This window comes from Podarcis raffonei, chromosome 10, assembly GCF_027172205.1.
Source record: "Podarcis raffonei isolate rPodRaf1 chromosome 10, rPodRaf1.pri, whole genome shotgun sequence".
Classification (NCBI taxonomy): Eukaryota; Metazoa; Chordata; class Lepidosauria; order Squamata; family Lacertidae; genus Podarcis; species Podarcis raffonei.
Window position 1 is genome coordinate 52,633,405 of NC_070611.1, and position 27,636 is coordinate 52,661,040.

General features: G+C 43.3%; 1 protein-coding gene across 2 annotated transcripts in view; it reads right to left on the bottom strand.

Annotated features, from left to right (window-relative positions):
• Window positions 1-27,636, bottom strand: part of STAB2 (stabilin 2) — an 89,424-nt gene that overhangs the window by 60,899 nt on the left and 889 nt on the right. For both annotated transcript variants that reach the window (XM_053407416.1, XM_053407415.1), the window contains exons 2-22: window positions 26,612-26,745; window positions 24,071-24,186; window positions 22,240-22,325; window positions 21,437-21,506; window positions 19,578-19,673; window positions 18,528-18,653; window positions 17,479-17,675; window positions 14,484-14,617; window positions 13,316-13,449; window positions 12,197-12,279; window positions 10,549-10,698; window positions 9,087-9,230; window positions 8,228-8,290; window positions 8,004-8,123; window positions 6,351-6,404; window positions 5,752-5,832; window positions 3,669-3,821; window positions 3,236-3,298; window positions 2,903-2,986; window positions 1,474-1,560; window positions 383-494 (exon numbers count right to left, since the gene is read on the bottom strand). In XM_053407416.1, the coding sequence (XP_053263391.1) occupies window positions 383-494; window positions 1,474-1,560; window positions 2,903-2,986; window positions 3,236-3,298; window positions 3,669-3,821; window positions 5,752-5,832; window positions 6,351-6,404; window positions 8,004-8,123; window positions 8,228-8,290; window positions 9,087-9,230; window positions 10,549-10,698; window positions 12,197-12,279; window positions 13,316-13,449; window positions 14,484-14,617; window positions 17,479-17,675; window positions 18,528-18,653; window positions 19,578-19,673; window positions 21,437-21,506; window positions 22,240-22,325; window positions 24,071-24,186; window positions 26,612-26,745 (2,287 nt within the window). The remainder of the gene's footprint in view (window positions 1-382; window positions 495-1,473; window positions 1,561-2,902; window positions 2,987-3,235; window positions 3,299-3,668; window positions 3,822-5,751; window positions 5,833-6,350; window positions 6,405-8,003; window positions 8,124-8,227; window positions 8,291-9,086; window positions 9,231-10,548; window positions 10,699-12,196; window positions 12,280-13,315; window positions 13,450-14,483; window positions 14,618-17,478; window positions 17,676-18,527; window positions 18,654-19,577; window positions 19,674-21,436; window positions 21,507-22,239; window positions 22,326-24,070; window positions 24,187-26,611; window positions 26,746-27,636) is intronic.

Sequence of the window (27,636 nt, forward strand, 5' to 3'; positions counted from 1 at the left end):
ACTAAAATGCTGATGAATTGTCATGAGAATCTTTTTTTTTTTTTTTTGGACAACTGAATCTAAGATTGGAAAAATGAGAAACTGAGAGAAATGAAAATGATAGATCCATTCATCCCTATCTGTGAACTAGAGGCTGGCAGGCCAGAGCCCACTGAACAAGATCCCACAGCACCAGGCCCATAGAAACTGGGCCAGGCCCCTCACTGATGCTTTCCCCTGGGCACAAAGAACTAAGGACCTCCCAGTTCAGCTGCACAGGAAGCACACCAGGCAGGAGTTTATGGAACTCAGAAGTGCTTGTCTTCAGGTCAGAGGCTTTCTTTGCCATGAAATTTGACTAAGGCTTAAAATATCCAGGGAAGAGAGAAACTGCGGTGCTTACTTTTGTCACAGTGTGGTCCATATTTGTTTGGGTTTGAACAGAACTGGCAGTGTGATCCTTCAAATTTCCTATCACAAACACAAGTCCCATTGCCTTTCATGCCATCCATACACTGCAAAGTGGAACAAACATATTTGAAATTATACATTGAAATTCACATGTAAATATATCAGAATGGTATTTCTGTTGGGGAAATGTGTCTTACAAGATACCAGTTCCCTCTGTCATTTCCAGAGCCACTTTAAACACCCAGATGGAGTCCAAAGAGAAAAGCAATATTTACTGATAAGAACTAAACAAAACAGTGTATCATTTGAGAAGAAAGGAACAGAGATGCTTTGTATTTCTCAGTTCATGCCTTAGACATAGCAGGGAGACAGTCAACCAAACATACAGAGGAGAAACTCTCACAGGATTACATAGCCAGTCAGAATACTTGCTACCTCCACAGACATCATGCCATTCTTCCTGGTTGGTAAGCAACACCTCTACCCAGCTCCCACTTGGTTTTTTACTATACCACTAACAGAATTATCACTTAATTTACAAACTGAATGTTCCCTGCTGTTTTACTTTCAATGCCTCTGACTTTTTGTTAGTAAGAAGCAGACAGATGGGGTCTGACTAGGGGCAGACTGAGGTTGGTGGGGCAGTGCCCCATTAGCCCTCACTCTGTGATCCAACCCCTCACCCCATTAACCTGAGGTTTGAAAGCTAGACATTTTGAACAGTGGCCCAGGGTCCACAACATAGCCTATTCTATGATGCTAAGAATGTGAGCTTATTTACAGTCCTCAGCTTGTGATACATGAAGTGATATAAATTTACTTTGGTGCTAGATGCAGATGGTGAAGCATCTCTACTATGCATTCAGTTTTCCTTTGGGTGTTCAAGGAGGTGTGGGCATTTTTTCATGCAACACCTCATGCCCTGCATGAAAACTGACCCTGTCATGAATCAAGCAGGTATGCTGAAAAACGCCAAAGTCAACTGACATCTCAACAAAAGCAAACGGTTTCATATGCCTATTTACTAGACTTCAACAAAGGAAATGGAGACCGGTTGACACTGAAAATATTTCTTTCTTTTACCTGTCCATTTCCTGAGCAGGGATTGGAAAAGCCACCAGGGCACTGATTGCAATCTGGGCCAAAGAATCCTTTGCAACACTTTGGCTCCTGCAAAATAAGCAAACATTTCCTCATGACAAAAGAAAAAGGAGCAGCACACACATTTGTTAAGAGCAGGCCCATGCAGATTGGGGGTGGGGTGAGCTGGGTACACTTGCCCCAGGCATTGGAGGGCTAAGCCAGCGGGGGTCACCACCAGAGGCCTGCCAGATTCACACTGTCATGCCAAGAACGCCCCGTGTCTCCTGGGCTCCAGATAAGCTTTGCACAGGGCTGGGCATTCATTAAGAGTACAAGAAGGATGAAGCACTACAACAGCTGCCAGGGTAGTGATTGCTACTAAATGGAAATCTCAGGACACACCAACAAAGGAAGAGCGGATTTGCAAATTAAGTGAGTATATAGAATTGGCAAAATTAACTTCAATTATAAGATATCAATCAAATCAAAAGTTAAGAATGGAGTGAAAATATTTCGAAGATTATATGTCAAAATATTGTTCTAAAAATGACATGCTAACAGGTTTAGAATAAAAAATGTAAGCGATAACAAAACCAATAAAGAAAGAAGGAAAAATAAGAATTTAACAAAAATAATTTATTATAGAATGCATGGGGGAAAAGGTAGAAAGAAATATAAAGAAGTCGAATTGCTGTGGAGGGAAGTAGAGGTTGGGTGGTGGGTTTTATAATTAAGTGTATAATTAAGCGGCTGCTGTAATTTAGATATTATATTTTATGTGATGGAATCATTGGGAATTTGGGTTATTATGTATATATGTTAAGTTTCAATAAAGATCTTTGGGGGGGGGAGAAGAAGGTTGTAGCACTGTTTGTAATATCTGCTATACCTTTCTTGTGCTGTATTAGCTTTCTCTTGCTGTTGCCTACTGCATAGGAACACAGTCAGCTGCTGTGTCAGGCCAATGGCCCATCAACCTCAGCCCACACTGACTGGCAGCAGCTCTCCAAGGTTTAAGGTGGGGACAACCCTACCTGGAACTGTTGGGAATTGAACCTGGGACATTCTGCATGCAAGCCAGATGCCCTACAAATGAGCTACAGTCTTTGCTATGGTCCTCCCTAATGCTTTTTGCTGCTGCTCTTGGGTCTCCTTAATGGCTCCTGGATCCATGCTGCTGTTGTGATCACTAGACGCATTTGTGAAAATAGATACCATATATATACTCAGAATGCATGGTGTCTGGGGTTTTTTATGTGCTTTATTACCTAAGTCTTCAAGAAGCGAATACAAAAAATATATATGAAGATGTTCTATTAGTTGTGGCAAAAGTTCATGTAGACCACTGTTGTACAGTAGTAAGTAGTTGCTGGTGCTATCAGCAGTTTTATAGGAAGCTAACAACAGAAATGTCATTTGCATCTCTCACCTTTTTTGTTACATTGCAGTATTTAGCACACCCATATCTGAGAAAGGTCTGTTCATGGTAAATGCATCGATTCCTTGTGAAAGCCTAGAGTATTAAAAAAAATATCCACACATTAAAACAAACCACCCATAACCAACACTGTGCTCTATGGATAGCAAACAATGATCTTAATTTTGCTGGAGAACGGATTGCATTCATAATACGCTGCTTGTTTTTATTCTTTTTATAATAACACAAATGCTGTTAATACATTTTACCAAAATGCATGCAGAAGGAAATATTTTGTCGTTTATAAATTTATTTGGTGATTGGACTGATAATAAGTTTACTTACAACAGGTTTTGAATTTTCTGGACAACTATTCCTGTGTAGTGCTGGGCATTTTCCACAGGTACCCTGAAACAAACGGAACAATTATAGTTTATGAAGGTACAGTTTTGCCTCACAAAGCAGAATTACCAGTAGGTTTTTATATGAGTTCCAATTATCACAAAGGGCTCCTGTGTTTGCAGAAAGGAATATGTAGGCCAATTAGCTCCCTCTGTTGGGCTGGCATGGACTGGGAATTAGGTGAAAAGGAACTCTGTACATTGGGGTAGCCAACATGGTGCCCTCCATATATTGCTGGACTACAACTCCCATCATCCCTCTCCATTGGCTATGCTGGCTGGGGCTGATGGGAGATGGAGTGCAACGTCTGTTGACTAGCTCTGCTAGAGCAGTTATTCGATACTGCCTTTTATTGTTTTGTTATGAAGAGCCTTACCATCTTAATTTCAATTCTCTCTTCATCACATCTGTGTGGCAGAATTGGGATTATGGAAGGTGGTATGAGAACGCCAGAAAGTGTGTAAATTCGGCCATTTTTTGCAACAATGTCTGCATCTTCTATAGGTTCGCCATTCGCCAGGATTTGTCCCTGCATAAATAAGAGTTATTTATTTTGAAATTAGATGCCAGTACTTCAAAATATTTTCATTGTATTATTTGACAATATCATGCATCCTTGCTTCTGTATTTGTTTGCATTCTTCATAATCAGGACCTCTTACAGCTGTTGTTTTAATCCAGTTTCTTGGTATTTCAAAGCAGTTACATGAATAAGTAGAATAAAAAGAAGGCTTAATTTGCAAATCTGTGTGAAGGTTTAAATCTGAGCCAGGACTCGCCAGTGCTCCAGTCCAGAATCTTTTGTGTGTGTGTGTGTGTGTGTGTGTGTGTGTGTGTGTGTGAATTTATCTCCCATACCAAGTATTATCAATAACACATTTTGCCTATATTTTTTCATATATATTTAATTATCCTTGCAGTACATCTAGAGTGTGTGTGCTTCTGAGTGAGCATTTCATGTGCAGACAAAGTGAGTTTCCTTAGTCAAAGCCACACCAAAGAATAATGTATCTATAGCCAAGGACACAACTTCATGTTCAGCTAACGAGTGGCCAAGTAGACTCCTCCTCTGGTTTAATGGCATTCCAAGGTCAAAAGAAAAGGCCCTATCACCTATACTAGAGCAATATTCTTACATTCCACTCACAGTCTTTCATAAATCCTTATACAGTGGTACCTCTGGTTAAGAACTTAATTCATTCTGGAGGACTGTTCTTAACCTGCAACTGTTCTTAACCTGAGGTACCACTTTAGCTAATGGGGCCTCCCACTGCCGTCACACTGCTGCCGCTTGATTTCTGTTCTCATCTTGAGGTAAAGTTCTTAACCTGAGGTACTATTTCTGGGTTAGTGGAGTCTGTAATCTGAAGCATTTGTAACCTGAGGCGTTTGTAACCCGAAGTACCTCTGTATCTCTCACAAATCTTCAAAGAACCTCCAACATCCAGCCCCATATATTTTTGTCTCAAAGAGCAGCCCCCAAGGACAAAATTGCAGTATCACTATGAAGGAGAGGCCCCTTTTCGTTCATATACCTCAAACAGTCCCATATATAATTGTTTACATGTTAAGTGCTGACTGTAAGACCTCAAGGTGTCACATCGCTTTCAGAAATATTCCAGATTCAGTCTGTTGAAATAAGAACTGCTATTTGAGACAACTCTGAGAGGAATAAATAGATGTGGAAATAATATCCGTGTAACAAATACGTTAATGTACATTTAGCAGCAGTGTGTACCTCAGAGTGTTGTGAGTATTGCTGCCGCTGCTCCACATTAACAACAGTCAAGGGTTGTACTCATAACACAATGGCTAATTTCCACAAGGTATTAAACATTACAATGGTGATATCAGCAGGGTGTGTGGAAAATTTGCTTTGATGTTTCAGTTTTATGTAATGACTGTAAAATCTGTTTCGGCTTGTACATGTACACCCACGACAGTGGGTGACACCCTATCACAGTTATTAAGTGATGAGTTGCATGTGTAAATAAACCATCTGACATCAAACACCACAGACAGAACTTTCATATCAGCTCACATCCTCTTAAACACAATCATTTTCAACAGAATCAGGCAAATGGGTTCAACTCGTGAGCTGAAGAAGCAATGTGAAAGGATGAGAGAACAGGTCTTGTTGATAGAAGTACAACGGCAGAGATCATTCAGCAAGTGACTTGAGGGGGTTACTTCTGTTATTGGTTTGAATGGCAGCAGACTCTGAATGGCTTGAGGTTTTAATCAGCTGGGAGTTAGTTGTCAGTGAGGAAGATAGCAGAGATTTGACAGTTGGAGGCCTGAAATTTGACAATTGGAGGTTTTACTCTGGAAAGCAGGAGTTAGGTGTTGTTAACTGTCTGTTAAAAAGTCCATTCCTTTCAGAATTCAGAAAACAAAATTTGACTGGATTAAACAGGAAAACAAAATGAATAAATAAGAATTGGCCTTTCTTGTACTTACACTATTGGTGACGTTAAAATAGATGAACTGTTGAGCCATAGTCTTGATGTGCCCTATTGAGATAAGGCTGGCTACCTCCAGCTATAGGGAAGAATAAATAATTCATTTCCCCCCCAAAGCCAAATATTACAATAGGAGTCTTTTTTTTTTAATTGAATAGAAAATAATTAGCAAATAGTATGCAAAAAGGAGTCCATGAAAGTACAATGACACTTAAAGGGGTGCACTCACAAGTGCAAGACATTTTGGTGCCTGAAGTGAACCACAAAATGGTGCCAGCCCTCCCCAATGAGGAAGAATGGAAGAGTGAAGATCTAAATCAGGAACAAGGTGGGAAATAAATCGGGATCTGCCACCCCTGCTACATCGGGATCTGCCACCCCTGTGGATTCTGCCACCTGAAACAGTCACCTCACCTTGCTTCATGAATGGGCCAGCCCTGCTCCAAATCATTATAGAACCCAAACTTCTTTTGTGGGTACTGGGACATAAGGATTTCAGTAAGTTATGAGAGGCATCGTAGATTTCAGTAGTGAGAAGTAACAAGTGTACTATAATAAGGTAATATCAAATCTAGCACAGACGTCAATTGCACTAACCTGGGTGTGAGGAACAATGTGATACTGAACTAGCTCGCGAAGCTTTCGTGAACCCTGTACAAATAAAGAATGAGCCACATTTATCTGAACAAGCATCCTGCATGGGCATAGCAAGGCTTTTGTTGGAGGGGTCAGGACTTTTGTTGGAGGGGGGCATAACCAACATGACTGGTCAGTTAGTTAAGTATTTCTAATGTTTTACTTGATGAAAGGGAGGGAGCAGCTGCCCCCTGCCCCCTTTGGCTACGCCCATGGCATCATGCAATATTTTCTTTTTCATGCCGACCAAAGAAGCGAAATCTAATTTGAGCTGTGAGAAGATGCAAAGCACAATGGCATTCTCAAGCCACTGGGCTTCTTTGCTCATTTGCTCTCCCCCTCTGACCCCAGTGGAGGGGCTGCAGCTTCCAGAGAAGAGAAATAGCAGCCACTGTTCTCTGGCTCAGTTTGGTCAGAGGCGGCTTTAGGGTGGTGTGACCCTTAAGGTCGCACAAGGCTGCAGGGGGCGCCAAAACAATATTAAAAAACGAAGCCCACTAGGCCGAGCAGTGACACAGGGTGCCACTGAAATTTGAGAGCCCAGAGCCCACTGCCAGTTTGGTGCTGAGGTAGGTACATTTGCCTGGTGACCCCACAAAGCCTGGCATGGGATCCACTACAGAAATCCAAACCAGTAAGTATATTAGGCGAAGACCATTCACATAAGTAAAAGGGTAATTATGAAAAAAGGGGGGAAATGTATATTTTTGTCTGATATTTTGTGGCAAAAGAAAGCAATTTCCCTCCTATGCTTAGGATTCTTCTGAAAATTAGCTTTTATTAAGACAACCTGGATGTCTGCTTTTAATCAAAGCATGATACAGTGGTGCCCCGCAAGACGAATGCCTCGCAAGACGGAAAACCCGCTAGACGAAAGGGTTTTCCGTTTTGGAGGTGCTTCGCAAAACCAATTTCCTATGGGCTTGCTTCGCAAGACGAAAATGTCTTGCAAGTTCCTGCGGGGTTCCCCCCCCCTTTTCCCAAGCTGCTAAGCCGCTTATCAGCTGATCCACTAAGCCGCTTAACAGCTGATCAGCTAAGCCGCTTAACAGCTGATCGCTAAGCCGCTTATCAGCTGATCCGCTAAGCCGCTAATGGGCTTGCTTCGCAAGACGAAAAAACCGCAAAACGAAGAGACTCGCGGAACGGATTCTTTTCATCTTGCGAGGCACCACTGTATTCAATAGGTGTTTCATGGCCTCAAGTCCTATTCACATCCTTACAGCTGTAGTCATTACAACTAAATATAAGGTCTTCTATATAGCCATTGTGGTACCCCCCCCATAAGTTGTTGAACTTCCCAACAGTTCCCACCATCCCTTACTATGCAATCCGGAGCTGCTTTGAGTTGGTGTCCAACAACATCTGGAGAGTATCGCATTGGCTATCCTTTTCCTGATTAAATCAACTTGTGGCAGACAAGCTATGCTAGTGGTAAGGAAAGATCCAGAAGCTGACTGAACAACGGAGTGCAAATAGCCAGTAATGCTGTATGTCATTCTGGGTGGGGGATGTATACATTTTCTATATTCAAGCTGACCATTGGTTGTGTCCTAGTGGATACTGTTACTACACAAGAACGAATGCCCGTATGTGTTATTTAAAGACTTATACCTTACTTGACAACAGGTAGTCCAGTTCTCCATCTTTCAAGCTCTTCCAAGCATCGTTGGTTGGAATGAAAATTGTATTAGGTCCTGGATGTATATCTAACATTGGTCCCACAATGCTGTTCTATTTTAGAAAGAGAGAGCAGAAGGGATCAGCAGTTTATATGCATTTTTTTGCAAAAAGAACACCTGTAAATTTGTTTAAATCTGTTTTTTTGTTTGTCTTACCTCTAGTATGGATCTAAATCTGCTGTATCTCACTTTGTCCTGAAGCAATGCCATTATAGATCTCTAAGAAGACAGAAATAGATCCATCCTACTTTGAATATCAACGGTAACTGAGTGCATCAATTATTATTGTATATGATACAAATTATTATTTGTATTAAAAGGAATGTAGAGACCTTTGCAAGGCCAGTGGCGGATGTTGGCACCAAAAATTCCAGTGGCACCAAAAGCCAGTCCCCCCCCCCCCGCAACCTCTCGCTTTCCATTGGATGTCATATTTCCTGTGCCCCAGAAGCTCAGCGCCCGGTGCAATTGCACTGGTAACACTCGCCTAGATCTGCCTTTGGCATGGCTTTATATGAATGACACTGCACAAGAGGGCTCAGCAGGAAGGAGTGGTAGAGGATGTACTCTGTATGCATAAAGTTCCTAATTCAATTCCTGGCTTTTCCAGAGAGGTATGAAAAAGATGCATGCCTGGGTGGAACACTAAATTGTGGTTAATCCAAAACAGAAACAAGAGCTTACAATTTCCTCATGGCAACAACAGAGAACAGGAGAAGGGAGTGCATAAGTCTTGAGGACTGCTGCTGCCGACCACATAATGCTGAACCATAGTTTAGCATTAAGTTCAAGCTGGACAAGTATCCCTTAGTCTGACCTCACCAGAGGCCTAGTTTTATAGGGTTGTTTCAAAGTTTTATGCATGAAAAAATCTCTCGGAGCATTTAAAGTACTATATAAATACTACTGTTCTCCAGCTTTATTGCACAGCAGGCATGTCGCAAGAAATGTTTAAATTCATAGGTAAAATCATGGTTCTAAACTGTTATAGTCACTTGCCTGTATTTGACCTCACCTCTTTATCACTTTCAAAGCTTGGTTCTGTATTGTCCAGGGCTCTATCAACAATGTGCACAATTCCATTGGAAGCGACAATATCTGCTTGTAAGATTTTCACTTTCTTCTTCCCTCCCTGTAATCTTATTCTAAGTAGATTGTCCTAGAAAGGCCCAGAAAATAAATATAGGATTATTTTATCTAACAAGGCACACACTGCTTATGTAATAATAGTAGTAGTAGTAGTAGTAATAATAAAAAACATGAGCTGCTATATAAATTGTATGATATTCAGCACTCAAATCTCATTCAACATCAGGCAGGCATCTGAAATAAAATCTAGAATAGGGTAGCCAACATGCTGCTGTCCAGATGCTGGTGGATTGCAAGCCCCATCAGCCCCAACCAGTATGGCCAGTGGTCAACAATGATGGAAGCTGTAGTCTGTCAACATCTGGAGAGCACCACATTGGCTTACCAGGTACAAGCACACAGTGTTCAAGAAGAGGTACAGTCAATATACTAGTTGTACGACCCATAGGAACTGGGCTTCAAATGACTTTGGACTACTGCATTTGTGCAGGGCTTATGTCAGCACTAGGCATCCAATGGACCAGAAATTGTGAGAAATTAGAAGGGCAGACAGACCCAGCTCCCCAGCACTGCATGGGCCACTGTCACTGCAGCCAGGGAAACCCACCAGAGGATACTTTGCCCAAGGCCCCTTTATGGCAAGGACTGTGGCTCAGCAGTAGAGAATCTGCTTTGCATGTAAAACTTCTGAAACACTGGAGAGCTGCTGTCGGTCAGAGTAAACAATACTAAGGTAGCTGGACCAAATGGTCTGACTTGGTATAAGGCAGCTTCCTATATTCCTATATTATACCTGAAACCTACTCTGCATTTGCATCATACTGTGTTATAGCATCAGTTCAACATGCCATGACTTTGGATTGTCATTAGATCCTTTAAAAAACAACCACCACCAGACCTTTAAGTTTAATAAACTTACACAATGAGCAAAAGAAACATCTTGTTGATAGGCCATGTACTGATGCAGAAAAGTTAGCACCTCTGGGAGCTGAATAACTAGCTTTGGCTGTCTTATAAAACATTGCTGTATTCTAAATCTGTTGTTTCACCATTTTAAATGGATTTTTATTTGCATTTGATACTGGTTTTGCTGTTGCTGTATTAAGGCTTGCTGCAAACTATTTTGGGGGGCATAGTAGTAGAAAAATGGAGTATAAAATGTATATGTATCATTGTATATCCTGTTTTCCTCTACAATGTCCACAAAGTACCTTCCAGTAAGAACACAGTGAAACTAAAATAAAAGGTAAAAGCACAACTTTAAAAAACAACAGCAATAAGCCAAAGTAGTTCACACACAAAACAGTTAAAACTCTGCCAAACAAACCCAATATCAATTTTGCACTTGCTAGTGAAATAGCAGTAATAAAGTGAAAACCATACCTTACCTTTTCATCATTTAATATGACAGCTGGTTTGCCAGTGAGAGTATAAACTGTACTTGTACTATTCAACCCATTCAGATCCAGCTGACCAGCAAGTATGTGGAGCTTCACAAAATACTGGGCACTCTCTTTATTAGAAAGAATGTCTTTAACCTGGAAGATTAGCAGAATGAAGGGAAATGATATTATATAGGCTTCTAATATAAAGAATTATCAATAATGTGGAAAAGGCACCCTAAAAAATTGAAAGGGAGGTAAAAGACTTCATCTAGAGAACATGTGATTTCCAAGTGCTGGAGAGACCAAACTATGGGGCTAGTAACACATAGGTCAATTGAAATCAATGTGGAAAGTTAGTCACGGTGACAGGATTTCCAAATCCTACTGATTTCAACAGGACCAAAAGTAATGCATTTAGGCTGCAATCGTAGCTTGCCTGGGAGTAAACCTCACTGAATTCAGTGGGATTTACTTCTGACTACACATGACACGGGTGGCGTTGTGGGTTAAACCACAGAGCCTAGGGCTTGCCGATCAGAAGGTCGGCGTTTCGAATCCCCGTAACAAGGTGAGTTCCCATTGCTCGGTCCCAGTTCCTGCCAACCTAGCAGTTTGAAAGCACGCAGTGCAAGTAGATAAATAGGCACCACTCCGACGGGTGTTTCCATGTGCTGCTCTGGCTTCACCAGAAGCGGCTTAGTCATGCTGACCGAATGACCCGGAAGCTGTACACCGGCTCCCTCGGCCAGTAAAGCGAGATGAGCGCCACAGCCCCAGAGTCGTCCGTGACTGGACCTAATGGTCAGAAGTCCCTTTACCTTTACCTTTTACACATGATTAGGCTTGCAGTCTTAGACTGGGCCCAAAGCAGTGAAAACAGAAAAAAAATAAAAGGTAACATCTTTTTCCTCACGACAGAGGCCCAAGGAAGCATTCATATTCCTAGGTTCTTGTACAAAACAGAACAGCATTCTGTTCTACAGCAGTAAAAAATAATCTAAACATTTTCAAAACGTTGAATGAACAAAGCTGACAGGTTAGCAAGGTCGTCATTGGCACTAACCAATAAGTGAGTATAATACAGACCACAATAACAAGAGCTACACTCAAGCTAGCTAGAACATTGTGCTGCCCAACCACAAAAAAATGTGCTTCACCCAAAAGGATATGCAAGCTGAGCAACAGATTTTGGATTGCAGCCAGATTATTAATAATACTCAGAGAAGACCTATGAAAATTAATGGACATGACTAATTTAGGTACATTAATTTCAGCAGGCCTATTCCAAATAAAACTTACCGGTAGTTGAGCACGACCCTTTGGCTTGACTACAACTATTAAGTAACACACTGAAACAGGTTAAGGCGGCATATAATTGCTACCCAATAGGGCCAAGAACAAATTGTATTTTATTGTGGATATGCTCAGAACTTAAAATATTATGTCACATCATTTCTTCACCAACCTGGTGCCCTCCAGGCATTTTGGATTACAACTTCCATCAAGTCCAGCTGACATGGCAACAGTGGCTGAGGCTGATGGGAGTTGCCGTCCAAAACGTCTGCAGGGCATCATATTGATGAAAGGTGCTGTAGAACTAAACAAATATTTATCATTTTTAAAATATGCCATTTTTGAGCATGACACTTACGTTTACTCCTTTGAACCCCTTGCTTGTTGGAACAAGAACTGTAAATGGTCCCAAAGTATTCAGCGGCCATTCGTAGGCATTTTCTTACAAGGAAAACAGAAAAATGGAACAAAAGAATGAATATTGTAAAATGAATTCTGTATAAGTATTTTTTATAGATTTTTAAAAAATGTATACGATAAACAGAGACAACTTTAAGTAATGTATCAGAAGAGTACAACCAATTCATTAAAAAAATAAAGGCCTATAGCCAGGGTCGGCTCATCCTGTTTTGCCACCTAAGGCGAAATTTGCTCATGGGCCTCCAAGAGGTAAATGTGTTTATTCTGAAACAGCTAAAATGTTCGTTTTTGACCATCTGAATTTTGGATGAGTTGATACTACAGCTTTAGAAACTGTGTAAACACAACAGCTAATTATAGGGGATGGATTTCTTGCTATCTCCCATCAGCAGTTTCCTCCACTGTCCTTATCCATCCTGTTTCCTCCACAAGTTTACAATCTTCTTCCTCCCATTCCGTGTGTGTGTGTGTGTGTGTGTGTGTGTGTGTGTGTGTGTGAAGTTAACAGTCCTTTATGCTAAGATAATGCATGTACTTCCCAGCAACGGCATGGTGCAAACTCTAAGCATCCCATTCAGGTACTTTCTGTTCTGAAACTCAGTGGTAGAATGTATGTTTTGCATTCCCTGGTATTTCTTGGTTCGGAGAGGGAAACTACAGTTCTCAGGACTCTTTGGGAGAAGTAATATGTTTTAAATGTGCACTGGGTGTGCTTTAAATAGATAGTATGGCTGTATCTGTGGATTGCATAGGTTGAGGGGCTGATGGATAGGCCCACAGAGTAGATGAGCGTTGAAGGATCCACCCCAATTTTATGGCTCTGGAGACAAATATAAGGATAAAAGCATATCCTTGTATCACATGAATACCTATCTTGATTTAGAAGTGGTGTTCTTTCAAAAGAGTGGGAGGGAATAGCTAGGGAGAACTCTTCAAGATCACTTGAGCCCATCTGGGTCTCAAATATTTCTCATTTGTGAGTCTTCGGACAGTTGCAAAACACCCCTACTAGCTAAGTTTTGAAATCCAGCCTTCTTGGTTGAATGTATCTACATACCAAAGAGTTCTATAGCAGATATTAGTTTTCCTTGCCACTGCCCTCCAGGTTTGGTGTTCATGTCTCTAATCTGGTCCATGATGTTTCCGTGGCAAATATATCCATCACCTTCATAACCCTTTTGGCATGTACATCTGAGCAAAAAAGCAACAGGTATTGCCGTTTAGCAGAAGAGGAAACAAACATGAGTAACAGTGTTTTTAACTAAACAATATCGTACTGAGTTGTTGTTGTTGTTTACATAGGTCATGATGCAAAGAGCTGTTTTGGGCTAGTGTAATAGCTTGTGCAAACACAGGGGGGTTGCTGATTTTTCTAACAGACCCATAAAACATCACTGGCTGCATATGAACCATACATGTAAAGCGTATTGAAAGCAAATGACTTCCCCCAAACAATTCTGGGAACTGTAGTTTGTTATGGATGCTGGAAGTTGTAGGTTTATGAGAGTTAAACAATAGTTCCCAGGATTCTATGAGTGAAGTAATGTGCTTTAAATGTATGGTGCGTATGCAGTTACAAACTGCTTCTGCTCCTCTCTTTAGTTTCAAAGGTCTGTTGTCACGCAGCATGGGACTTTCATTGGAAGAGAAACTCTTGTCAGCAATCTACCTGCTTCAGAAAGTCTAAAAGGCATAGAAAATCATTCAAAGTGGAATCTGGCAACACAAAGCAGCAGAGACACAATGAAGTTCAACAGATGGGTCTCAACAGTCTTCGAAATAAAAGGCACATCAACAACAAAAAGCAGTGAGTCAGTTTGGATGTAACATTTCTAGATATGGAATGATAGTATATGGAATGAACTTAAAGGTGGTTTACCAACTAGGATATCAGGATCTGATCAGTGTCTGCCCTGAGCAGGTGACAGCCCTGCTAAGAGGTAGGACAATCCAAGTAATGTAATAATAATAATAATAATAATAATAATAATAATAATATGCCGAGCTTTGGCTAGATTGTTGATTGGTATGTAAATAATACAGAGGAAATGCAGACACGGAACGCTTTGCCACACGAAGGGTATAAACATCTTGCTCTCCCATCCATTCCACCTGGAATTTATTTTTGCATAAAACCTCACTTTTGCAGTTTCAATCTTGATAAGCAGCCCAATGAGAGAACAGCAGACATATCTCAGAAAGACACCAGAAGATAAACAACTTACTGAGTTTGTCCTGGTGCAGCCATTCTGCATTCAGCATATTTATGGCAGGGGTTGTGAGTTGCACAGATATCCGTCATACTGCACCCAAGTCCAGGTACAAACTTTCTGAAATGTTCTTTGCATTCGCAGTGGGACTAAATTGGGAGAAACAAAGAATGTTTTATCAGTCTTTTCTTTTTAAAAAGCATTTCTTTTTAATTATCTCTCTTGTTACCACTGCCTTTCCCATTCTTCCTCTTTTGTTCTTTGTTGCTATTTCCTCTCCTACATCCATTGTGCTGCCTGTGTTGAAATGTAAACGGCAAGCTTCTCACTGTCTGGACTGGGAGGCTTTGGAGAAAAGTTCTCAAGCAGCAACTATTCCAAGGAGGATTCGTTCTCGCTCCTCAGTACTTCTGAAGAACAGGCCCCTGGCCCTGGATCCTGCAGCCTCTCCACTGGCCTAAACTGATGGAAGTTACTGTTACCACCAGATCCTGAGGACTCAGCTTCACAGGGGCGATGCATCCAATTTCCACGCTTGAGGCAAAATGTGAACTTGCCACCTTGCCATTCCTGTCAGCACCATAACTGCTGCTGCCACTGCTTGCGGCATTTGCTGCTGGCAGAGAACCACCGCCAACACCAGTGCCAAAGATTTTGGGTGAAACGAGTTTCTCAAGATGCGCTTCTCAGGGGCAAAAAATATATACAATATATTTAGACTACGTAGGAAAAACAAGTGCCGTAATTTTCACTCCATAACACGCAGTTTTTTCCTCCTAGAAAGTAAGGGGAAATGTCTGTGCGTGTTATGGAGCGAATGCCTACGGATGGCGGGGGAATCTGCTGCAGTCATGAGCAGTCCGTGGCTCGCTTTGAAACAGCAAAGCGGGTGTAAGCAGCTCCTGTCAGCGAGACGAGCCGGGGAGGAGGGAGAGAAGCAGAGCGGGAGAGGAGAGGAGCCGCTTACACGAGTGTAAGCGGCTCCTGTCCGGTTCGCTGCTTTAAAACAACCCCCTGCTCTCTGTCCCTCTCTCCTCCCCACTGAGCTCGCTAAGTAGCAGCAAAGCTTTTCAGCGAGCCAAGCCGGGGAGGAGGGAGAGAAGCAGAGCCTGCTTGTTTTAAAGAAGCAAAGCGGGAGAGGAGAGGAGCCTTCTCCCCTTATACCCCTCTCCTGCATTATTAGCAGCATCCTTCTCCACATCCCCCACGCGTGTTCCTTCTCCCCTTAAACCCCTCTCCTGCATTATTAGCAGCATCCTTCTCCACACCCCCCACGCATGTTCCTTCTCCCCTTAAACTCCTCTCCTGCATTATTAGCAGCATCCTTCTCCACACACCCCACGCGTGTTCCTTCTCCCCTTAAACCCCTCTCCTGCATTATTAGCAGCATCCTTCTCCACACCCCCCACGCATGTTCCTTCTCCCCTTAAACCCCTCTCCTGCATTATTAGCAGCATCCTTCTCCACACACCCCACGCGTGTTCCTTCTCCCCTTAAACCCCCCTCCTGCATTATTAGCAGCATTCTTCTCCACACCCCCCACGCGTGTTCCTTCTCCCCTTAAACCCCCCTCCTGCATTATTAGCAGCATTCTTCTCCACATCCCCCACGCGTGTTCCTTCTCCCCTTAAACCCCCCTCCTGCATTATTAGCAGCATCCTTCTCCACACCCCCCACGCATGTTCCTTCTCCCCTTAAACTCCTCTCCTGCATTATTAGCAGCATCCTTCTCCACACACCCCACGCGTGTTCCTTCTCCCCTTAAACCCCCCTCCTGCATTATTAGCAGCATTCTTCTCCACACCCCCCACGCGTGTTCCTTCTCCCCTTAAACCCCCCTCCTGCATTATTAGCAGCATTCTTCTCCACATCCCCCACGCGTGTTCCTTCTCCCCTTAAACCCCCCTCCTGCATTATTAGCAGCATTCTTCTCCACACCCCCCACGCGTGTTCCTTCTCCCCTTAAACCCCCCTCCTGCATTATTAGCAGCATTCTTCTCCACACCCCCCACGCGTGTTCCTTCTCCCCTTAAACCCCCCTCCTGCATTATTAGCAGCATTCTTCTCCACATCCCCCACGCGTGTTCCTTCTCCCCTTAAACCCCCCTCCTGCATTATTAGCAGCATTCTTCTCCACACCCCCCACGCGTGTTCCTTCTCCCCTTAAACCCCCCTCCTGCATTATTAGCAGCATCCTTCTCCACCCCCCACGAGTGTTCCTTCTCCCCTTAAACCCCTCTCCTGCATTATTAGCAGCATCCTTCTCCACACACCCCACGCGTGCTCCTTGTCCCTTGAGTGCTTTTCCTTCCCTCCCCACTTAAAACGTGGTTACAAAGCACGGATCCACATGGATCCTCAGGATTTTTGCACTGGGTCACCCCAAATTCACCATCAGATCACATAGCATGTCCATGGCTACAGCCTGCACCAAAAAATACACACGCACCCACTGTTTCATGGGGCTGCAATGGTGCAAAAACGTGGTTACAAAGCATGGATCCACATGGATCCTCAGGATTTTTGCATTGGGCTACTGCAAACTCACCGTCAGATCACATGTCTGTGGCCACAGCATGAACCACAAAAATCATACATCCACTCTTTCGTTTAGAATTTTTTTTCTTGTTTTCCTCCTCTAGAAACTACGTGCATGTTATGGTCAGGTGCGTGTTATAGAGCAAAAAATACGGTACTTGGTCTCCATTGATTTGAGAATAAAATGTCATGTGTGCAAAACCTAAATGGCAGTGCTGTAATGAACTGTGAAGGTTGTGGTCCAGTCAGAAAACCTGACCCTACGAAAATTTTGTGGAAGTAAAGTCTTTGCAAGAGAGAGAGGCTGAAAAGGGAATGCTTAAAGTCCTTTCATGGTGCTTAAAGTCTTTTCATAATGTGCTATGTTTGCGATTTTTCTGCCACTATTTGGAGAACCAGCTCAGTGAAGTGTGTCTGTACTTAACTCTTTCCCCTAAAATTTGGTCAACATTTATTTCAGAGTTGCACTTACCTTTCCAGGGCCATCATATTTGCAGACAGTAGACTCGGTGGGGCAATCCCCAAAGTTTGTCTGGCAAGGATCTATTGGTATGCAAACTTCGCCATCTCCCGTGTAACCATACTGGCATGTACATTTGTGACGATTGGGTCCAAGGTAGAGGCAATCGGCATGAGGATCACAAACCTGCTTTGAGCATGGGTTGATGGCTTGGGGGTTGGAGAAGAAAGTGAGGTAAATAAAGACCAGAAATGAATAAAAAACAAATACAGATTGTTTTCATTTTTCCACATCAACAAAAGACCTGGAAAGGAAGTGAATGATAGGAGTTTCTTTGCCACTTGATTGGATGATACCAACAATGGTTTACCAAGAAGGATGGATGCCCTCAGTTTTGGGTGGGGGGCAATTTAGGGTGGAGAGCAAAGGCTCCCCCCTTGCCACAGAACAACAGAAGCTGGCCACAGAGCCATCTTATTCAGCACTGTCGCTGACTGGCTAGAAACCCCAAGTCAGGCTTCCTCAAACTCGGCCCTCCAGAAGTTTTTGGTCTACAACTCCCACGATCCCTAGCTAGCAGGACCAGTGGTTAGGGATGATGGGAATTGTAGTCTCAAAACATCTGGAAGGCCGTGTTTGAGGAAGCCTGCCCCAAGTGATGTAAGCTGTCAATACCCAATTACTTACTCAGGTTTGACTGAGATGCCCCATACTCCAGAACTCTCTCTTAACCATTACCAGTAAGGGGGAAAAGAAGTTTCTCTTTTCCCCTTGATCGTCTGACAGACAAACCGGATGATACACCAGAGAGCTACCTCCCCATCAGCCACTGCAGGCTACACTCACAACACAAAGAGTTATCATTTGGTAACTGGCCATCATCCATATTCATTCTTTTTCTCTTAAAATTACGCAGGAGTCGGCCGATTGACCTATGCTGTGAAACAACATGCATTACTAAAGTGTATGAAAACGCAGCTTCATACGCGCTGAAATTAAAATGACCTCACCTGCCTGAATTTGCTGTGTTTCAAATGTTTCAAACCTGTCCAGTTACTTACGTTCACACTGTTTGCCATCTCCTTCATAGTTGGGGAGGCATTTGCATTCCATTTGGCTTTCATCTCTACTGGAGAGGGAGCACCTGGAGTTTTCTGGGCAGCGCAAGGCTTGGCATTCGGGGATTGCTAGGACAGAAAGAGGCCCGTTAATTATATGGGCTCAAACATCTTCTCAATACAGAAGTGTTAATTACACTGTGGCAAAAGCCAGGAAGCGAGACAACGTACAACTAATACAGAGCGCTCTGCACTGTGTAACATCTCTACCTACTCCATAACTTTCTCACCTGCCATATGCTGCTGCTACAATTGTCATACTAGTGGCAATAGCAGAGAAAAACTGTTGGCATGTAGAGACCTTCGAGAAGCGCAGCCTACCTGCATGATGCACTTGTTGTAATCTGATCCTTTGAATGGCTTACCATTCGTTGCCACTATATGTCAGGGGCTAGACTGAGGAGGAATGGTGGAGGCTGCCCCTCTTCCTCCTGCACTTCCCAGAGAAGAGGGAGACAGTATAGATTTAGAACAGTGGTTTGCAGAAGGTAACAGTTCAGAGGCCGCAGAGGGGAGAAGCTGGGAAATATTGGGAGAGGAGCAGGAGGAAGAAGAAGCACCAGAGGAGAGAGAGCTGACAGACTTAGTGTCTTTGGAAAGCATGCCAGACTCCCTTCTCCCAGGTCCCGGTGAGCATCGAGAGTAGGAGAACAGAAGGCTCAGAGGCAGAAAGGACAGATCAGCTGGTACAGGGATGACGTATGATAGGAGAGATGGAGGGGGTGGGACTTTACTCGGAGTAATGCCATTATTGGAACGGAGAGGCACTTTTCAAAGCCTCTCTCTGTGAATATTGGTTAAAGGACTTGGTAAGAACTCTTCTTGTTATCTATGTGTACTTCTTGGCTGCCCACCGGGGGAGGAATTGGATTCCCTGAAGCCTGACGCTATACAAGTCAAACTGTTCATTAATTTGGGCACCCCAGCTGCCGTAATTAGACTGCCATCTATGTATGCTCATCTCGTATGCTCAGGAACAGAAGTGTCACTTACGTTGGTCACAGCTAGGACCTTTGTATCCAGACAAACATGTGCATTTTCCATCTCCAGTTATCCCACTGTTGCATATTCCATGAATGCAGCTGCATACTAGGAGCAGGAATGAAGCCTTTAGAGCAGTCGGCAATATTTTAGCTACACATTTAAGACTACAGATATTTCAATGCAAAAGTTAATAGGATCACGGGGCTCTGTGTGGAGGACAAATTTATGACCACAGAATATGGCTTGCTACTTCCCAACCCAGCCTCACTATGATTTGCACATGGTACACAGGTTGTGTGAAGGCCTGCCATTGTCCAGATACAGTGGTGGTTAAATACGCAACTGCTTACCCATTGTTAATATTACTTGGCAATGTCCCTGGAAACCTTCAAGCCCCATGGCAGGAAGCAGAGGCTGCCAGAAAGGAGCATAAAGGCATATCCTGAATGTTCTACTGTTCATTATATACTTTTCAGCAGTGTCAGCAACACTCCTAGATCATTGTTATGAATAATTCTGACAACATTGCTTTCCCAGAATGCTTATATAATTTATCCTCAGAGCAACTCTGGGAGGTAGGTTACTTTTACACAGGTGATGAGATGGAAGAATTAATAGATGGCTGTTTGTCCGAGACCTCTGGGCAGAAGTGGACCTTCAATGTGTTCCATATACAGTACTTGTTTTCTAGTTGGAAGTGCCTTGCAGAACAACTCAGCTGTGCCTGCTGCATAGGAAATATCCGTAGGAAATGTCTTCAATACATTCTCAGCATGTCAGCACCTACTAACCTATATCCTGATTGCCGCAGTTTCCCTCTATACTTACAACAGAAGCTATCTACAGGAAACATTCCTGTCTGAGAAAAGGTTAATGTACGAGACTGCAGAAGCTCAATTCCTGCAAAACCTTCTCTGGTTGAGCACATGCTTTGCATGCAGAAGGACTCAGGCACACTCCTTGGCCTCTCCAGGTAGCTGGAAGAGCCAGTGTGCAATAGGGGATAAAGCACTGGGCTGGAATTGAGGACAACCAGCTTAAAATCCCTAACTCAAAATTCAGTAAAACTCCCTGGATGTTAATTATTGAAGTGTTGCAATCTCTCACAGGAGGAAGATGGAGTTTGGGCTTCCACAGAGTTGGACAAAGGCTTAGGGGGCATTGGCAGTGGGGTTAGTTGGGGTGATGGGGTGCAGACACCTGCAATTTATTGTTTCTGCATAGAGTGGTTAGTGCCTCAGAATTATTTCTCATTCTTAAGAAGGGTCCCAGGGCTGGTTACAACATTAGCCAAGTAACAACCTCTTCATCATCACTCTACAAGGAAGATCCTGGCTGCTCCATGATAACAATTTTGCTGCACAAAATAGTAATTTGAACAATCTAATCGTGCATAGAGAATCTATAATCACACGCAACTGCTTTTAGCATGGCAACTGCTAGGTGACATGAATAAAAAACCTGGGAACATGGGGAATAACATGGCTACATGACTGCAATTTCACACATGTAGCTGCAGATCAACATGAATTTGGGGATAATCTGGATGCATAGATATATTTCTCAAATATATTTTCTTGCAAAAAACAACAACCCATGAACAGCATGGTGGCATGCCTTACATTCCAAGATAAACCCTTTGGACAGCACAGAGTATTTGCCAGATTATGGATGCTCCTCATAAGTGGCATTTAAGAAGCATACTTGGATGGGAACAAAGCATTTGCTTTGAGTGAAGGATTATGTTTTCCTAATGCCAAAATAGGACATTATCTCTGTAACCTATTGTGTGGTAATGGAATTTTCATTTATGAGTTAGTACATTCTATTTTTAAAGGAGCCTAACACCCTACCCAAACTAGACATACCTGAGGTACAATTAGGTCCATAGAGATTGTCTTCTGCACATTTTTCGCAGGCAGTTCCACCAAAGCCTTTCTACGAGAAGCAGCATTTAAAAATAAGGGTGGTTATGAAAGTATAACAGCTGATACAAGACTCAGGCTGCAAACTCATGACTACATTATGACTGCATTTTCAAGCCATGCTAAACTATGGTTTAGTGTGATGTGAACATGCAGGAACAAGGCACAGCAAGTCTCCAGCTTTGCAACCACCCCCCTTTCTCCTCCTCCTCCATGTTCAGAACCTTGTGCTTCTGCTTTTACTTAACCACGGTTTGTCATGCCATCCAGTCCAACAAAGTGTGGAGAACGTTAACTATGATCAGCACCAAACGAGACAACTTCTATAACTGATGAAGCTGGCTTGTTTAAACAAACCACAGCTAAGATTAATCACTGGTAAACTGGTAAAGTGAACTACCTCATTTATTTGCTTCCATTCTCATATGTGTGTGTGTTTACTTAAGAGCCTTATACTTTTTGCTTTGCTATGCTTTTCTAAGCTGGGTCCAAGCTGATATGGAAAGCTGTGAAAAACCAAAAGCTGCTGTTTCCTAACCCGCCTCCCAGCTGTGTGGTTTATTGTGATGTGTGAATGTGTCCATAGTGTAATTGGGCAGGTCCCTTGCTAAGCATATGGCAGAAGTGAGATTTAAACAGAGACTTCAGAGTTCATAACTCAGGTTTTTCCTAAAAATTATTAAGAAGCCACACTATAGTCATTAATTCTGTGCCATTTCTCAGCTGTAATAACAAAAAGCACATACCTTGCAGGTGCAGGTTCCGTTTCCGATAACACCTTGAAAACAACGCCCCTTGTTATTACAGGGCAATGCTGCTCCACCAGGACATTCTGAAAACAAGCCATCAACAAAACTCAGTTTAATGGTGACGAGTTTTATAGTAGAGCAGTGAGCTTGTTAAAATCTGTTCAGATAGGCATTTTGGGTCAGTACGGGAGTTGTGCTGGCCAGCTGACCATATAAAACACTATACCCAGACAGGTTCTTTTCTAGTTGCCAAAAAGGGAGGGCAAGTGTCAAGGTTAATGCTCCACCCCCATCACCACCGCTGCACACCCTAGATAAGGGGTGGAGAACCTGTCTCCCTCCAGGTGTTGTTCAACTCCAACTCCCATCCAGCACAGCCAATGGTTAGGAATCATGGCAGCTGCAGTCAGGCTAACATCTGGAGGGCCACCAGATGTGAAAATGGAAATCACAGAAAGGTGGAAAAGGACAAGTTCATAACCTACGCTAAGAACCTGAAGATTGGACTGCTGTGATGCGCTCTATGTAGTGCTGACCTTGAGGTTGACCTGGAATCTGAAGCTAATGCAAAATGCAGTGGCTTGACTGCTCACTAGGGTGGCATACTGCCATCATATTACCCTGTTACTGCAAGAATTGCATTGCCTGCCAATTAGCCAATGGGTGAAGTTCAAGGGGCTGGTTTTGATACACCACTTAGGACCAGGACACCCAAAAGATGGCCTCTTGGGAGATCATCCTCTTGGGAGGTCTACTCCACACACTGTTGGAATTGGGCCTTTACTGTGGTGGCACCTACTCACTGCCTATCTCTTCGTCCTTTTGGTGCCTGTTGAATATAGTTGCCTTTCAACAAGCCTTCTAAAATCTTTATTCCACTTGGTATCTGTCTCTGATTTTGAACAGATTTTGTGTATGTGCTGCTGTTGTTTTTAAAATGTTTTTTAAAAAATACTTTTATGTGTGTCACTGTTTTATATATGTCATTGTACACTGGTTTGGGGAGAATCATGGGAAGCAATCCAGGAAATTAAAAAAAAGAATGCAATAGTAATAAATAACGTTTCGCTGCTGGAGAGGCAACATGGAGTGCCATATTGCAGAATGGGCTACAGAAGACCATTGACATTAGTCCAAGAACTCTGTAAGGAATCTGGTACAGATTCAACTCCTGGTGTCTGTAGTTAAAAGGATCAGTAGCAGGCAATGATCTGCCTAAAACAGCAAAATGTTTCAGGTTGGCCTGAAGCAATAGACCAGGCACCTCCAAACTCAGTCCTCCAGATGTTTTGTGTCTACAATTCCCATCATCCCTGACCACTGGTCCTGTTAGCTAGGGATGATGGGAGTTGTAGTCCCAAAACATCTGGAGTGCCGAGTTTGCCTATGCCTGCAATAGGCTAACCAAATGGCATTCAGACTCTGAGAGCAAGATCCAGAAAAGTGCTTAGGCTCATGCATTGGACTGTTCTCAATGAAGGAAGTGTGTGCGCACATGAAGCAGTCACCTGAAAACTGCTGACAACTTTATTCCATTTCCTGGCTGCCTCTTGTTTTGAAGCTACAGCAGAGGGGTAGCCAGTCCTCTGTATCACTTCGCAGAACTACCATTATTATCAGTATTTTTCTACAGCTGAACCTTGGCAAGAAAAGGGCTTCCTCTTTTTATTTACATTTCGTTAAAGTGCTATATCCTCTACCACTAACAACAGGAATGTGGACCAGACCAGTAGCCAGTCTGACTGGGGCTGACGGGAACTGCAGCCCAAGAACATCTGGAGGACTACAGGTGGGAGAAGGCAGGTGTATGCCGATAAGAGGCTTTTACCTAGGCATTCGGGCCCCCAATATCCTTGGCAACATTGCGACTGCTGGAATTCCCTCATGCATAAGTGCCGGCATCCAGGGAGGGAGAGGGTAAAACTCCTGATTTCAAGGTAGTACCTGGAAGAAAAGGATTTGGGGTTTTGTTAAAGTTACACAGTTAACAGCTGAATCCCTAAAAAGGCTTCCACCTTTTAAAAGTGCCTCTCATGGGCTGCTTCTGCTGGTTTTCCCACATTCCTGAGGTTTTGTTGGCCTTCACTAGAGATTGAGCCTTTAGCATGGCAGCCCTGCCCTGTGGAACTCTCTGTCTGTAGAGATTTGGCAGGTATCATCTCTGCCTTCTTTCAAACGCCTACTCTGGGTAAAAGTTAGTTGCCTACATGCCACTATTAAGCTGCCACTCAGATCCCTTCACTGGCCTCTTTACACAAACTCTCTGTCCTTATTTTCAAAGTCTAACAACAACAACAACAACAACAACAACAACAACAACAACAACAACAATTTATTACTTATACCCCCGCCTATCTGGCCGGGCCTCCCCAGCCACCCTGGGCAGCTTCCAACAGGATATTTAAAACACAATAAAACATCAAACATTAAAAACTTCCCTAAACAGGGCTGCCTTCAGATATCCTCTAAAAGTCAGTATTTCCTTGACACAGGGCGGGTGCCACTACCGAGAAGGCCCTCTGCCTTGTAACCTTGCAGTGAGGGAACCGCCAGAAGGCCCTCGGAGCTGGACCTCAGTGTCCAGGCTGAATGAGCCTAGAGATGCTCCTTGAAGTATACAGTACAGTGGTACCTCGGGTTAAGTACTTAATTCGTTCCGGAGGTCTGTTCTTAACCTGAAACTGTTCTTAACCTGAAGCACCACTTTAGCTAATGGGGCCTCCTGCTGCCGCCGCGCCGCCGGAGCACAATTTCTGTTCTCATACTGAAGCAAAGTTCTTAACCTGAGGTAATATTTCTGGGTTAGTGGAATCTGTAACCTGAAGCGTATGTAACCTGAAGCGTCTGTAACCAGAGGTACTTCTGTACTATGCCAAGGCCGTGTAGGGCTTGTCTTAAGTCTTGTCTTGACCTCCTTTCAGCTCTTCTTTTTCACTGGATTCTTAGCAAGGTTCTCACTCCTATACAAGGCGGCGATTGCTGTTGTGTAAGATGCCAGGCCTTTTGGCCATTTAAAATCCATGATCATGACAGAGTGCAACATTCGGCAGGTGCACTTTCCCCCAACAACTTGACAGGAGAAATTGCACCTGTGGAACTTGCGGTCCTCCTCCTCCAAGCTCTAATGGCCAAGGGAAAAAAAGCCAGGATGTTTTGCCGCTCCAGATATTACTGAAAATGTTGCCCCTTGCCTCCTCCTACACCTCCTCAGCAGGCACTACCTGGAAGTGGCCCATGAAGTAAAAGAAGCCTAGAAGGCAAGAACGGGAGCTGGTGGCAGGGGCAGGCAGTGGAAACACAGTGGATGGGCAGCGGTTCTGTCCAGAGCCTGCCACCCTGAGGTGACTGCCTCACAACGCCACATGGGCAGGCCCTGCTCCCAATAATTTAATAAAGGGCCTGCAATTCTCATAGAAACATACTGTCTTTTCCTTAACATCTTTTACTGTAATAGTTTAGTCATCCTTGAGACATTCCATACTTTAGCTAACTACATTTTCAGGGGCTCTTTCAATATTTTGCATTTATGCAAAAAACATGCAGGGGGACAGCATGATTGGCTCAGTCATCAACACAGGTTTTTTCATTATGATATTTGAATGCACACACACACACACACTACACTCAGCTGCACCTGTGTAGTGGGGCCTCTTCTCTACACCTTCCAGAGCCTTGAAAAGCACATACGAATGTTCCCTATTGCATATTGGAGACCTGGTCTGTGCGTGAAGTTGTATGCATGAGGATCTTTTCAATCTGTGTAACAAACACATGCAGATCCTGCCATTGTGGTGCGCCAGTCTGTGACACGTGTGTTTGTTGTATATGCAGAAAACATTTGAAGAGAAACAGCTTTAGGACCTCTCTGGATTTGAAGCTGAGGAGCAGGGCAAGCAGGTGCCATCCCATATAGTAAAGGTAAAAGGTAAAGAACCCCTGGATAGCTAAGTCCAGTCAAAGGCAACTATGGGGCTGTGGCGCTCATCTTGCTTTCAAGCCAAGGGAACTGGCATTTGTCCACAGACAGCTTTCTGGGTCATGTAGCCAGCTTGATTAAGCTGCTTCTGGCGCGACGGAACACCGTGATGGAAACCAGAGCGCACGGAAATACTGTTTACCTTCCCACTGCAGCGGTACCTATTTATTTACTTGCTTCCAAACTCCTAGGTAGGCAGAAGCAGGGACAGAGCAACAGGAGTTTACCCCATTGTGGGGATTCAAACAGCCAACCTTCTGATTGGCAAGCCCAAGAGGCCTAGCGGTTTAGACCACAGTGCCTTTCACATCCCATATAGTATCCATAGATCTATTGCGCCAATGGGGCTTACGCTTATTGGCAATATCAATATGTAGTAAACAAAAGAATTACCTGCAGTCACGTATCCCAGAACTATTGGTGATTTTGGTATAACCTTCAGGACAACTGATTTCATAGTTGAGGGAACAAGACCTGCATTTGGTTTTTGTGGTAACAAGTGCCTTCTCGTCACATTTGTTCTTTGCCTGAGAGTGAAGTGAGGGAAAACAGAATTAAGGCAATTAGAGCTGCCCACATTCGCACCTATTGTCATAATAGAGCTTTCAGCAGCAGTTGGGTGTGTTGACGTTAACAGCGGTTCTGGCCTATTCCAGGCAATCATTTAGTAGAGGCTCAGGGTTAGTGGAGAGAGTCAAATAATATGTATGAAGTCAAAGAAGTTTACAGTCAGCGGAGGAGGTAGAATAATAACAATGCCGCTTTAAATGCTGAGCTTAATAGAACAGCAGCACTTTACCCTCTCATTGCTCCCATTGTGCCCTGAGGCCTCTGAAAGCCAAACTAAACGGCATGTTAAATGCATGGTTACATTTGCGTGCCTTTTAATTTGTTCACAAAAATAATAGTATTGGCTAAAGAATAGACCTTGGACTGGGAATGTGGTGCAGGGGAGGAGAGGTTTTAACAATTTTTCTGTGCTGTTTTCCTGACCAAATAAAAAAAATAAAAAATGTGCTCTTGAAGCCACTGGCTCCAGAAGGAAAACTAAGAACCTGAGAAAGAGCCCTGTGCTGGATGAGGCCACAGGCCCACTTAGTCCAGCATCTTTTCCTCACAGTGGCCAACCAAGTACTCATGGGCAGACCGTAAAACTTGCAAAATGTGTACTTTAGTCAAAACTGCGTGCAAAAATGTGTTCGTTAGGAGAAATCTGCTAAGGAATTTTCATCATGTTTTTTTTTTTTAATATAATGGCAAATTGCTGCAGAAATGTGGAGAGCTGGATTTAAGACTAGAAAAAGAAGCCGCCGAGAGAACCCAAATTGACATAGAGCCTTCCACCCCAGCTCCTTGGGACACCTTACTTTTCTACAGTGCTTTTTTCCTAAAAAAATGTTTAAGGGTAGTCTCATTTT